The 14284-nt window shown below is 40.9% G+C and overlaps 1 protein-coding gene across 1 annotated transcript in view; it reads left to right on the forward strand.

Moving 5' to 3' along the window:
- The window catches only part of CCDC158 (coiled-coil domain containing 158), a 1152460-nt gene that overhangs the window by 571665 nt on the left and 566511 nt on the right, over positions 1–14284 (forward strand). The window contains exon 16 of the mRNA XM_030192135.1: positions 5006–5206. Coding sequence (XP_030047995.1) covers positions 5006–5206 — 201 coding nt within the window. The remainder of the gene's footprint in view (positions 1–5005; positions 5207–14284) is intronic.

The raw sequence follows: 14284 nt of genomic DNA on the forward strand, positions 1-14284 counted from the left end.
AAATTTATATGGGCTAACCTCTAACTTAGATTTGGAGAAATTGATATAGCATTACTCTACTACTAATATTCTACTAATATTTTGTGGTATCAGCACAGTGCAATTGCAGATGTAAGTAGGCATGCCTAAATGTGCCAGGCAATGCCTGCATCTTCTTTTTGTGTTCTATAAGATGTGCACATTGATGCCTGACATACCCACCACCCTCCCATGCTCCTCCCCCATGTATGCCCCCCTTCCCAATTGCACACTATCCGCCTTATTTTCGAAAGAGAAAGACGCCCATATTTTGACCCGAACCTGGAGATGGGCGCCTTTCTTCCGTGGGCGCCCAAATCAGTATAATCGAAAGCCGATTTTGGGCATCTTCAACTGCAATCTATCGCGGAAACGGGCAAAGTTGACGGGGGCATGTCGGAGGCGTGGTGAAGGCGGGACTGGGACGTATTTATTGGCCAAGGAGAGATGGGCACCTTCGGCCGATAATCGAAAAAAGAAAGGTGTTTTTAGCATGAATTTGGGTCATTTTTTTACCCTTTTTTTTCACAAACAAGTCCCCAAAATAGTGCCCTAAATGACCACATGACCACCAGAGGGAATCAGGGATGATCACCCCTGACTCCCCCAGTGGTCACTAACCCCCTCCCACCATAAAAAAACAAACTTTAAGAACTTTTTTTTTCCAGCCTGTATGCCAGCCTCAAATATCATACCCAGCTCCATCACAGCAGTATGCAGGTCCCTGGAGCAGTTGTTAGTGGGTGCAGTGGACTTCAGGCAGGTGGACCCAGGCCCATCCCCCCCTACCTGTTACACTTGTGCTGGTAAATGGGAGCACTCCAAACCGCCCCCAAAACCCACTGTACCCACATGTATGTGCCCCCCTTCAGCCATAAGGGCTATGGTAATGGTGTAGAGTTGTGGGCAGTGGGTTTTGGGGGGGATTAGAGGGGCTCAGCACCCAAGGGATGGGAGCTATGGACTTGGGAGGTATTTAATTTTTGTTTTTTTACTTGTTACAAGTGCCCCCTAGGGTGCCTTGTTGGTGTCCTGGCATGTGAGGGGGACAGTGCACTACGAATCCTGGCCCCTCCCATGACCCAGTGCCTTGGATTTGTTCGGTTTTGAGCTGGGCGCCTTCGGTTTCCATTATCGCTGGAAAACGAAACCGCCCAGCTCAAATCTGCACAAATCCGATGCATTTGCCGGGTACAAACCGTATTATCGAAAAAAAAAGATGGATGCCCATTTTTTTTCGAAAATACGGTCTGTCCCGCCCCTTCACGTACCCGTTCTCGGACATAGATGCCCATGGAGATGGGCGTTCACGTTCGATTATGCCCCTCTATATCACTTAAGTGCAAGCTCACAGAATAGCTCTTAGGGCAAGTCTTACTTATGCTCTGTGCCTGTGATCAGCTATTGCTATGAATAGATGATTTTACTATCTTTTTTAAAATCACAATAGGTTCAATTTCTGCGTTCACTTCTGCAGACACTGTGGGTGGTGAACCTGGTTGTTAGGCCTATGGTGATAATATTGTTGGTGTTGCTTGATTTCTTATTTATGTTTGAGACTAAACCACAACATTGGGACTATGAAATACTGCTTTGTGATGGTACAGATGACTATTAAATTGAATGCAATAAGTGAAAAATTAAATGTTAGTAATACTCAACCCAAATAATAAGCACATAAGTATTAAGTACATAAGTGTTGCCATACTGGGAAAGACCAAAGGTCCATCGAGCCCAGCATCCTGTTTCCAACAGTGGCCAATCCAGGTCATAAATACCCGGCAAGATCCCAAAAATGTGCAAAACGTTTTATATTGCTTATCCCAGAAATAGTGGATTTTCCCCAAGTCCATTTAAAAACGGTCTATGGACTTTTCCTTTAGGAAGCCGTCCAAATCTTTTTTAAACTCCGCAAAGCTAGGCATTTAAGGGTTATGTGCGTGGTGGCGGAATCAAGATGGCGGCATAACAAGACGCGCTGAAAGCAGCTCTGAAGTCCCGACTGGTGAAAGAACTTTTTCTTGCTTAAAGATGCCCCATACTAAACGCAAGGGGTTGATGAGAGTAGTTCCCCCACCTACCTCGACTCCTTCATCGTCACAACTGGGGCTCGAGCGGTTTTTCGCGCCGGTCTCCCATGAAAATAGAGATACGGATCCCATAGCAGGGACTTCTGGGGAAGCAGAGTCCCTGCTGGGAGAGGAAATAGCTCTCTCTCCACCAGCAACACTGAAACCTCCTTGTCCGGTGTCACTGACGGTTCCAGGAAGAGTGATACAGCTTACCGGAAGTGTTTTCGCTGCAGGCTCCTGTGAGGGGCTGGACTCGTTACGGGAAACGCGGAGAGTAGAGGCTAGAGCCTCAGAGAAAGAACAGGAGGTAAATCTCGGAATGATATGGAAAAAACTGAATGAAATGGATTTAACCCTCCAGCAGACATCAGGGGAAGTTCGTGCCTTTAATAAGAAATTTATAGAGTTAAATACTAAAGTGGACTTGTTACAAGCAGAGATAGCTGAAAAAGTACAAAACATGCAAAAGAATGTCGATTCTTTACAGGACTTTAAACTAGCTGCGATAAAAGATAACACCGATATTCGAAAAAGAATTGAACAGATTGAAAACTTTAATAGGAGACTGTATTTGCGTTTGCTGAATTTTCCTAAGTTACTTGGGATTACTCCATATGATATGTTTAAAAGATATCGTAATGAAGTACTAAAGATGCCTCTTGAAACAGTTCCGCCCATAAACAAGTTATATTATCTTCCTATTCCCAAAGGAGAAATGGAGAAAGAACAACAACCTCACAACGCAAATTTGGATACCCATAACATATCAGCTATACTGGAACAAACCCTAGATGAAACAGCAGTAAGATCCACTTTGATTGTGTCATTGATTTTTGAACAGTACCTAAATAATATAATGAGACTTTATTTTAAAAATTCAAAGACCTGTTTTGGTGGTATTAAGGTTCAGATCTTCCCCGATGTCACGAAGTCTACTCAACTTAGAAGAAAAGTCTTTTTGGCATTGAAATCTAGAACATCTGCAATAGGAGGGATATTCTTTTTGGCATATCCGTGTAAATGCATTGTAAAGCTGGGCCAGGTTAAATACACCTTTTATTCACCGGATCACCTAATATCATTTCTTGATTCAAAACAGTTATAAGTATAAATAGGGTAAAGTTATGCCACTGTGTTACTTTTGATTTACTATGTATTATAAATCTTCTCTAATTCATTTCCACCCCCCCCCCCCCCCATAATTAATGTGGTCTAAGGAGGCAATAACTACTATGTTAAGAGGAAGTTATTGAATGTTTGCTTTTCTTTTCTTTTTTCTTCTTAAAATATTATTAATTTTCTTTGGAATGTTATATGGCTGTATTACATTAAAAAGTGTGTTCTTATTAAATGTTTAAAAACAATAAACAAATTTAAGTACAAAAAAACTCCGCTAAGCTAACCGCTTTTACCACATTCTCTGGCAACGAATTCCAGAGTTTAATTACACGTTGAGTGAAGAACATTTTTCTCCGATTCATTTTAAATTTACTACATTGTAGCTTCATCGCATGCCCCCTAGTCCTGGTATTTTTGGAAAGCGTGAACAAACGCTTCACATCTACCCGTTCAACTCCACTCATTATTTTATAGACCTGTATCATATCTCCCCTCAGCTGCCTTTTCTCCAAGCTGAAGAGCCCTGGCCGCTTTAGCCTTTCCTCATAAAGAAGTTGTCCCATCCCCTTTATCATTTTCTTTGCCCTTCTCTGCACCTTTTCTAATTCCACTATATCTTTTTTGAGATGCGGTGACCAGAATTGAACACAATATTCAAGGTCCATCAAGCCCAGCATCCTGTTTCCAACAGTGGCCAATCCAGGTAAAAAATACCTGGCAAGATCCCAGAAAAAGTACAAAACATTTTATGCTGCTTATCCCAGAAATAGTGGATTTTCCCCAAGTCCAATTTAATAATGGTCTATGAACTTTTCCTTTAGGAAGCTGTCCAAACCTTTTAAAAACTCTGCTAAGCTAACCGCCTTTACCACATTTTCTGGCAACGAATTCCAGAGTTGAATTATTCGTTGAGTGAAGAAACATTTTCTCCGATTCGTTTTAAATTTACTACTTTGTAGCTTCATCGCATGCCCAATAGTCCTAGTATTTTTGGAAAGAGTAAACAAACGATTCACATCTACCTGTTCCACTCCACTCGTTATTTTATAGACCTCTATCATATCTCCCCTCAGCCATCTTTTCTCCAAGCAGAAGAGCACCAGCCGCTTTAGCCTTTCCTCATAGGGAAGTCGTTCTATCCTCTTTATCATTTTCGTCACCCTTCTCTGCACCTTTTCTAATTCCACTATATCTTTTTTTGAGATGTGGCGACCTGAATTGAACACAATATTCGAAGTGCTGTCGCACCATGGAACAATACAAAGGCATTATAACATCCTCATTTTTGTTTTCCATTCCTTTCCTAATAATACCTAACATTGTATTTGCTTCCTTAGCTGCAGCAGCACACTGAGCAGAAGGTTTGAACATATCATCAACGACGACACTTAGGTTCCTTTCTTGGTCGGTGACTCCTAATGTGGATCCTTGCATGACGTAGCTATAATTTGGGTTGCTCTTTCCCACATGCATCACTATGCACTTGCTCACATTAAACGTCATCTGCCATTTAGACGCCCAGTCTCCCAGTCTTGTAAGGTCCTCTTCTAATTTTTCGCAATCCTCCCTCAAATGTTGGAGTTTTATGAGCGAGCCTCCAACTTAAATTGAAGAGAGTGTTCTATCATTAAATACTCAAGTATTAATATTTTTATGTCAGCACAGCAAAATAGTGTACTAAGATTTTCAAACTGGTCATAACTTTGCATTTCCTAGCATGTGCATTGCTTATTATAGATATTATGCTACTCATTTGTAATAGATATGAAAGCATTTACTGGTATTTGTTTCCCCAGATGGTTGCAGTTCTTGAAAAGAATGAGGCCTTAGAGAAAGTTGCATACCTTACTTGCCAGTTGGATTCAACAAAACAAATGCTATCCAAAACCACAGATGAGCTCACTATCAGGAAGAAAGACCTGAAAACAGCTGAGAAAACCATTGCTGATTTGATGACTTCTGTGGAAGAAAAGAGAATCTGTAAGGCAAACAGAGAGGTACATAGAGACCTTTAGGGATATAGTAGATTATCTCGATTCCGGTCTTGCAACCCCTGTGCTGCTTTGAAGAAATAAGGTCATTTGAAAGGAAAATACTACTGTGAAATAGCAGAAAATGATCCTGTCTTCTAGGGCCTTTTTTCTGTCTTTCTCCTTTGCAACCACTACATTCTCTCTATGCCTTCTTTCCATTGGTCCTTTGAAGTGTTGTTTTATTTTTTTATTATCATCACATCTCCAACTTTTGGTTGTACTGCCTTCCTATATGCCAAGGAGGTTTAATAGAAGAGACGGACGTCAAAAAGTTGAAGCCACCTAGGTTAGGCTATGTTTCCCCTACCCTGTGCAGCCGTCATTCTGGGTACATTCAAAACAAAGCAAACAAACCTGTGAGCTGCGGCATCCACATTGTCATTCTTTATTGTTGATAGCATTTGTATTTAATCTTGTTCTCTGTTCTAATGGCAATTACTAGAGAGCTCCATATTTTATTTCCAAGTACAGGGAATAGAGAACTGAAAATCTTCTGATTTCGAATTATCTTTTGAAACAGTGACACTAGTATCAATTCTTTCAGTCTGCTAGACTGGACCACACATTGTGAAGTGTGGTCTTAGCAGTTCAGAGGTGAAACTCTGTAAGATTTGAAAAACTAAACAAGCAGTTTTGAACCTGAGTCTTGTGAAAACCACTTGTCCCTGAAACATGCTCAAAACAGAATAATCCATGTGTATAAAAGAGATGAGTTGAAGATGTGATTCTATGTGCCCCAGTGAAAGGAGAGTTTAATTTTACTTCCAATCTTTGTAACACCAGGCTTCTCAAGGCAGATTACAACAACAGTTAAGATGAACCCATCAGTAAGTGGAGGAGTAGCCTAGTGGTTAGTGCAGTGGACTTTGATCCTGGGGAACTGAGTTCAATTCCCACTGCAGCTCCTTGTGACTCTGGGCAAGTCACTTAACCCTCAATTGCCCCTGGTACAAAATAAGTACCTGAATATATGTAAACCACTTTGAATGTAGTTGCAAAAACCTAAGAAAGGCGGTATAGCAAGTCCCATTTCCCTTCCCCTAAACAGGACATCCTCACTAAAATTTGGTCATGTATTACTGTCTTGTATAGAACAGTGTAGAAAAATGAGCACAAAATACAGCCTTTATTAGTGCTGTTTTCACAGCTACAATAAGTTTTGAAGCTGTTTTAGTGATATTCAGTTTTGCTTTCATGATATTTATATATATGGGATGCTTTCAAATAAATTAAAAAACTGTCAAATAAGTAAAAATAAAAAAAATATATTTTGTTCTCTACCTTTTAAGGCACTGCCTATCCAACTGGAACGCTTTTGACTTTTTATAAATTGACCATGCATAGGCAGTCCATTAGTTCTAATAATCTTTTACTATTGCTTTCAGTAGTGTTTGCTATTGTTTTGGGTGTACTTGTAGTACTGCCAGCAAGCTACGCCTATTGGCTTCAACCAGTATAATGGGCTAGATAGCCTCGTACCTTCTCCTGTTCTCAATTTAACCTCCTTGTTATATGCAGACACTGATGGTGGCAAAACTGGGCCTGTGATGATAAAAAAAGGATGATAAACTGCCCTGTAGGCCTGTAGTGGCAGATGGAACACTTATAGGCCCTAGGAACAGCATATGACCCTTTATACTTACAGATCCCTACTGAAATCAGTGCTTGCCATGCTGTCCCTTCCTGCACAGCTAACTGGTTAACAAGAAAAATGTTTCTACCCTTGATGTGCTTCTTAATCCTAAACTTTTTTCCATTTATATTTTTTATTATGAAACAAAATTACAAGCCATAGCAATTGCTCAAAAGAAAAGTACAAGAAAACTGCCTGATCAAAACAATAGGAAAAAGTGAAAAAAAGTACATTGCAAATCCTTAATTCAGTCAACTATTTGTAGACAGATACAGAACAAATAGACAAGAAATAAATGAAAAAGAAATACATGGAAGAGCTATAGCAGGACAGCAGTCTCAACCTAACTATAAGGATGCTCGAGGTTTTACATTAGATAGAGAGAACAGAAGATATAGCTATCTTTTTAGAAACAAACATTGACAAATAATATAGTAAAAAAAATGCACATAGGACCGTGAAAGGTAATTACATATTTACAAGGATATTGTAATATAAACGTGGCCCTTACAGTGGGGGAAATAAGTATTTGATCCCTTGCTGATTTTGTAAGTTTGCCCACTGACAAAGACATGAGCAGCCCATAATTGAAGGGTAGGTTATTGGTAACAGTGAGAGATAGCACATCACAAATTAAATCCGGAAAATCACATTGTGGAAAGTATATGAATTTATTTGCATTCTGCAGAGGGAAATAAGTATTTGATCCCCCACCAACCAGTAAGAGATCTGGCCCCTACAGACCAGGTAGATGCTCCAAATCAACTCGTTACCTGCATGACAGACAGCTGTCGGCAATGGTCACCTGTATGAAAGACACCTGTCCACAGACTCAGTGAATCAGTCAGACTCTAACCTCTACAAAATGGCCAAGAGCAAGGAGCTGTCTAAGGATGTCAGGGACAAGATCATACACCTGCACAAGGCTGGAATGGGCTACAAAACCATCAGTAAGACGCTGGGCAAGAAGGAGACAACTGTTGGTGCCATAGTAGAAAATGGAAGAAGTACAAAATGACTGTCAATCGACAAAGATCTGGGGCTCCACGCAAAATCTCACCTCGTGGGGTATCCTTGATCATGAGGAAGGTTAGAAATCAGCCTACAACTACAAGGGGGGAACTTGTCAATGATCTCAAGGCAGCTGGGACCACTGTCACCACGAAAACCATTGGTAACACATTACGACATAACGGATTGCAATCCTGCAGTGCCCGCAAGGTCCCCCTGCTCCGGAAGGCACATGTGACGGCCCGTCTGAAGTTTGCCAGTGAACACCTGGATGATGCCGAGAGTGATTGGGAGAAGGTGCTGTGGTCAGATGAGACAAAAATTGAGCTCTTTGGCATGAACTCAACTTGCCGTGTTTGGAGGAAGAGAAATGCTGCCTATGACCCAAAGAACACCGTCCCCACTGTCAAGCATGGAGGCGGAAATGTTATGTTTTGGGGGTGTTTCTCTGCTAAGGGCACAGGACTACTTCACCGCATCAATGGGAGAATGGATGGGGCCATGTACCGTACAATTCTGAGTGACAACCTCCTTCCCTCCGCCAGGGCCTTAAAAATGGGTCGTGGCTGGGTCTTCCAGCACGACAATGACCCAAAACATACAGCCAAGGCAACAAAGGAGTGGCTCAGGAAGAAGCACATTAGGGTCATGGAGTGGCCTAGCCAGTCACCAGACCTTAATCCCATTGAAAACTTATGGAGGGAGCTGAAGCTGCGAGTTGCCAAGCGACAGCCCAGAACTCTTAATGATTTAGAGATGATCTGCAAAGAGGAGTGGACCAAAATTCCTCCTGACATGTGTGCAAACCTCATCATCAACTACAGAAGACGTATGACCGCTGTGCTTGCCAACAAGGGTTTTGCCACCAAGTATTAGGTCTTGTTTGCCAGAGGGATCAAATACTTATTTCCCTCTGCAGAATGCAAATAAATTCATATACTTTCCACAATGTGATTTTCCGGATTTAATTTGTGATGTGCTATCTCTCACTGTTACCAATAACCTACCCTTCAATTATGGGCTGCTCATGTCTTTGTCAGTGGGCAAACTTACAAAATCAGCAAGGGATCAAATACTTATTTCCCCCACTGTATATGCACAAGTATATATGATTTTACTTATTATTATGATGTGTTTTATGTTCCTCCACATTTATTGTATTTTATTTCAGTTGATTGTTTTTTTCAATATTCCATATGTATTATTTGTTCATGTATAATTATTTGTCTACATTTCTGTGTTTCACTTGCTATTCTAATGTTTATAAATTTCATATGTATTTATTGTTTTAGACTGCTGATGCAGACAGTTTTTGCCAAAACACTGTTCCGTGTTGAGTCTTTCAAGTTTGTGTGTGTATTAACCATCAATAACTTCTAACAACTTTGGTTCTGTGGTGTGTTCTTGAAGAGCTATCCTAACTCCTACTTTCTCTTGTTTTCAGTGGCATGAGCTACATCTGCAAACATTCATATTTTGCAATTCAAAAGCAAAATATCTCTTTGAATGTAGTTGCAAAAACCTCAGAATGGCGGTATATCAAGTCCCAATTCCCTTTCCCTTACCTTCAAGAACATTTTCAATAGCCATTCCCTATCTGTATCCAAAGTAAACAGAACTATTAATTTGGAAGGCATCACTATCCCAACCCCTAGCCTTTTCAGGATATTAGCTATATGTAAATTATCAAAGATAGCTCCAACTGCTGACTTGCAGCAGCTGATTGTTTATTCCCTTACGGGAGGTAATGCATTTTTGATTAGGGAGGGAAAAAGGTCTCAGGCACCTTAACTACCTCAAGAAGATATTTTTACACATGTCATAAGCTGAAATGGTCAAATGTTTAGGATTATATTTTCCAAATTTCCTATTTTCCCATACATATTCAAACTTTCTTTTATCTGAATAGAACCATATTATTCCAGCTTTCGACTCTGCCATATTCCTCCATTCTTGTTTCAGTCATAACTAATTAATTTTTAACTTGAATAGGGCCTCTGGACAACTGGATAATCTGATGGAACCAGGCTTGAATTTGTGCAGAAAGGGAGTGCTGCATACCCCGAATTGCATCCCATAAAGTTTCATTGCTTCAACGTTAATGTAGCAGAAGTGGGGCTCACAGATGTCGTTCACATTTCTCATACCTGTTCCCCATTCCAGCAAGCACGGAACTTATCCACCACAAGATAATCTGCAGACTTCATACATTGACCAGAACCATCACACTTTGCATCCTCTCTCTGCATCATCAAGGCTATCTGACACAGTGCATCATCAACAGGCACTAACACATTCATCAGGCCCATGTCTCGCTGGTTGTGGCTTTGGGGCACCTGTTCCCTGGGATAGAACTAAACAGCTTCTAGGGACAAGAAGGGGCTCTCCAAACTCCTCTGCAATATCAATGAGGCATCAACTGGAACTGAAGAGACTGCACCTCAGGGGCGTAGCCAGACAACAGATTTTGGGTGGGCCTAGGCAAGAAGTGGGTGGGCACCAAAAAAATATCTCAGCTGGTGGGAAAGCACTTCTTTCCACCTTGGCAGTCTGCAGCAGGCATGCACTGAAAACTGAGCATGAGCAGGTGCCAGTATCATGGAGAGTACCATTTTCGTTACCATCAGGGGGTTGTCTTCAGTTGGCAGAGCATGGGATCCCCAGCAGCTACCGCTAAATATGTGCTGCTGTTGGGTGGGGGCCCACCCAGGCCCACCCAGGCCCACCTGTGGCTAGGCCACTGCTGCACCTTGAATGACAAAGGTATCAATGGGGGCCTGGAGTTACTGATGTCTTCACACTGGAATTTTCCCTTGTTCTTAACTACAGTTGATGAATAACGAGAACTATATTGTGCCTGCTAATCTTGGACACACCTCCCCGAGCCAAGAAGTTCCTAAACTTTTCTTTATTGTGATTTGCATTACTTACAAAGAAAAAAATCAATGTGTAAACTCATAAGCCAAAAAAAATCTAGACTCAAGATTGGACTTCCCCATTGCCTGGTTTAATCAATATGTTGAAAACATAAAATCCAGTAGATCGGGCTCAGAATACATATTTAACCCCCATTAATCTTAATTCTTGTTAGATATTTTGACAAATTTTGCTCTCTAAGCAAGAACAGCTTGCTTCTTAGTAAGAAATGCTTTCCTGCTTAACTGAGTGTGGACTAAGATACCTCAGGATATTTAGAAATCATATGACCTAAGAACATAAGAAAAGCCACTCTGACAGACCATAAAAACTTTAAAAAAAAAGACCCAATCAAGAAATGTTCTCCACTCAACTTCCAAATTCAGCACAAGGGCTCCACGGTATGTTCCAGTTGATGGAAGTATATGCCTGATGTCACCCCCTCATACTGGTTTAGAAACATTAAGAATGCTTCTTGTATAGTTTAGGTGGAGTTTTACTAGACCTATGATGGTGAAGTTTTGGCCAGTTGCTGAGGTCCTTTGCTCTACCAATTAATAAAATTGGAAAAATAAAATTGGATAGTTACATGTATTTAAGTTTCATTGCATTTAGTAGATTGTTTTTGTTTATTTTTCCTTTTGTTTTTTTGTTTTTCTACTGTTTGATGATCTGAAGTTAGTTGTCTGGCTCAGTATTCAAAGTAATTTACTCGGATAATGACCATTGTTGAAATGGCTAAATATTTGGTAGCACTATCCAGATAGTGGCTCACTAGATGTCCAGGTGTAACTTCCAGACCTATTCCCCAGTCCAAATTGCCCCTCCTGATATTCTGACACAGAGGCTGACACCCAGTTTTTGGGAAAAATATAGCACTTTATTTATCTTAGCTGCTAAATATTAATAATGTAAATTCCTAAATTAATCATACATCTTGTTACTAAAAAACAATCCAGAATACAACTGTCCTCTAACAAGGTATCCTGTGCAACCTTGCTCCTTTTTGGCCGCGTCAGATCTGGTTCCCTCTTCTTCTGGACCACTGAAATTCAAATCCTGGAAACAAGAATATTAAAAAACTTGTTTATTGATGAAAAGACTCGACACAACTGTTGTGTTTCGGCCGTCAGGCCTGCATCAGGAGTCTTGCTCAATAACGTGTCGTTTATTGAGTCTGTAAATGCACAGGAATGAAGAAATACTCAGACACCAGGAAGAACAGCTTTTTACGACACTCGATTTGTCTACTAGCAAGCTTATCACCAAAGGTCTTTCTAAAGACCTGTACAACAGATCATCATATCACGTGCTACCTACTGCACATATCAGCTGTTCTTCCTGGCGTCTGAGTATTTCTTCATTCCTGTGCATTTACAGACTCAATAAACGACACGTTATTTAGCAAGACTCCTGATGCAGGCCTGACGGCCGAAACACAACAGTTGTGTCGAATCTTTTCATCAATAAACAAGTTTAAGATTCTTGTTTCCAGGATTTGAATTTCCGTGGTCAGACATCCCACTCTCACTTATACCTGTAAAAGGGAAACAAAACAGGAGCAAGGGAAGAGAGAGGAACACCTGCCGGACCCCTTGGGGGCAGAGGGAGGGAAGGAGGGAGAAATGTTGGCTAGGAGAAAGAGACAGGAGAGAAGGGAGAGAGAGAGAGGCTGGCACATGGGAGGGAGGGGGAATAGGGACACAGATATGGGAAATTCTCAACATGCTGGGAAGACAGTGGTGATCCTGGGTCAGATAGAAAGGGATGCAGAGAGAAGATGGATGGTAGACATGGAAAGAAAAGAAGTGCCACATGGACAAGGAGACTCTGGCAAGACAGTTAAGAGAAGAAAGAGGAAAGCAGAAACCAGAGACTAGGACCAACACAATAAAAAAAAAAAAAAAATGAGCAGACAACAAAGGTAGAAAAAAAGAATTTTATTTTCAATTTGCTGATTGGAATATGTCAATTTTTGGAATGTGCATCTGCCAGAACTAGTTTTAGACATGGCTGGGGCCCATGAGAAAATCTTTATTCATTGAGATTGGCCACTCTTGACGTCTCTGGTTAAGAGCACAGATAGAGAGAAGCAGAACCAGAGAGTGGGACCGGCATTATTAGAAAATCAAGTTCACAAGACAAAAAAGATAGAAAAAATGATTTTATTTTCATTGTAGTGTTTGAAATATGTCCAATCTGAGAATGTACATCTGCTGTCTTTATTTTATGGTATACAGGAGGAAATGTGTTTCTGTTTTCCTGGTAGTGTGCTGCATATAGAGTCTGGCTTCTTGGGCTGTCAAGTTAATTTTTGCCTGTATTTGAAGAGGGGCTATCTCTGTTCTGCATGTGTGACCTCGAAACCAAGTGTCTGAGTAGGAATCTGTAGTAATGCAGCTTGTTCAGTTTCCCAGTCGGTGTACGTTCTAGGGCGCATTGCAGTATTTACAGTTTCCCTAGGTATATTCTTGTGTGTGTTTGGGAGGTTGTTGGTGTTATGAAATGGTAGATTTGTTCTTTAAGTCCTGAGTGGCTTCTGTAGAGTTTTGTACTACTTTACAAGATACCTGGTGCTGGAGAGCATTTATGTTGCTGTTATTGAGATGACATCAAAATCAGACATATGTTTTGTATGGTTAGCAGTATGGGGAAATGTCCTGGTTCTGCACTGTACCTTCCGTTGTGTCAAGAAGGCTTCTGTGAATGCAGATTATGTGTTTAACTTTTAATGCCCTTTTTTTCCACTTTATTTTTATTAAATACAATAAGAACTAAATGCATTACAATCAAGATACACCATCATTACCACAATGGAAGTAAAACAACATAATCAATTTACCACATTATGGAAACTAACCCAACGCAGACAAAGGATAGAATATAATAGGGTAGTATAGTTGTCTTATCCTAACTTCCCCTTTATCCATCTTCCCAAGGAAAAATTAAAGCAAAACTAAACTTCAATCATTTATTCATGAGGAAGGCTTCCAGCAAACAATTCCTTGGTGGTCCAGTGTACAAGGTCAGGGTCATTATTTTACAGGCTAATAGTTTAATTGCAAGATTTTTAGCTGTTTTATATGCTCTGGTGCTGGTAACAGGGCTATGTGGCTACTGTGGGGTAGAGCCATGGATAGTCACACTATCTCCTAAGGTTGGCCCTGTATGAGTACCAGCACTTTTTTTCTAGAAAAAAAGCACTGGATAAAAGCAGTTCTGAGCACAGGGCCCACTCTGGTACAACAGTTTCCTCCCTTCTTCTCCTTGGGTGCAGCAGCTTTGATACTGCTCCCCCCCCCCCCCCACACCACCACCACCACCACCACCACCACCACCAGCTTTGATGTGCAGAAATGTCATTTTGGCCTGCCACTCCCCTCATACCTAGCTTACCCCCTGTTGCAACCCCAAATATTTCTGTCTAGAGATGCCACTGGATGGAGTTCTGTTGTGGGGCTTGTTATTTTTTAATTTGTAAG

This window comes from Microcaecilia unicolor, chromosome 2, assembly GCF_901765095.1.
Source record: "Microcaecilia unicolor chromosome 2, aMicUni1.1, whole genome shotgun sequence".
NCBI lineage: Eukaryota > Metazoa > Chordata > Amphibia > Gymnophiona > Siphonopidae > Microcaecilia > Microcaecilia unicolor.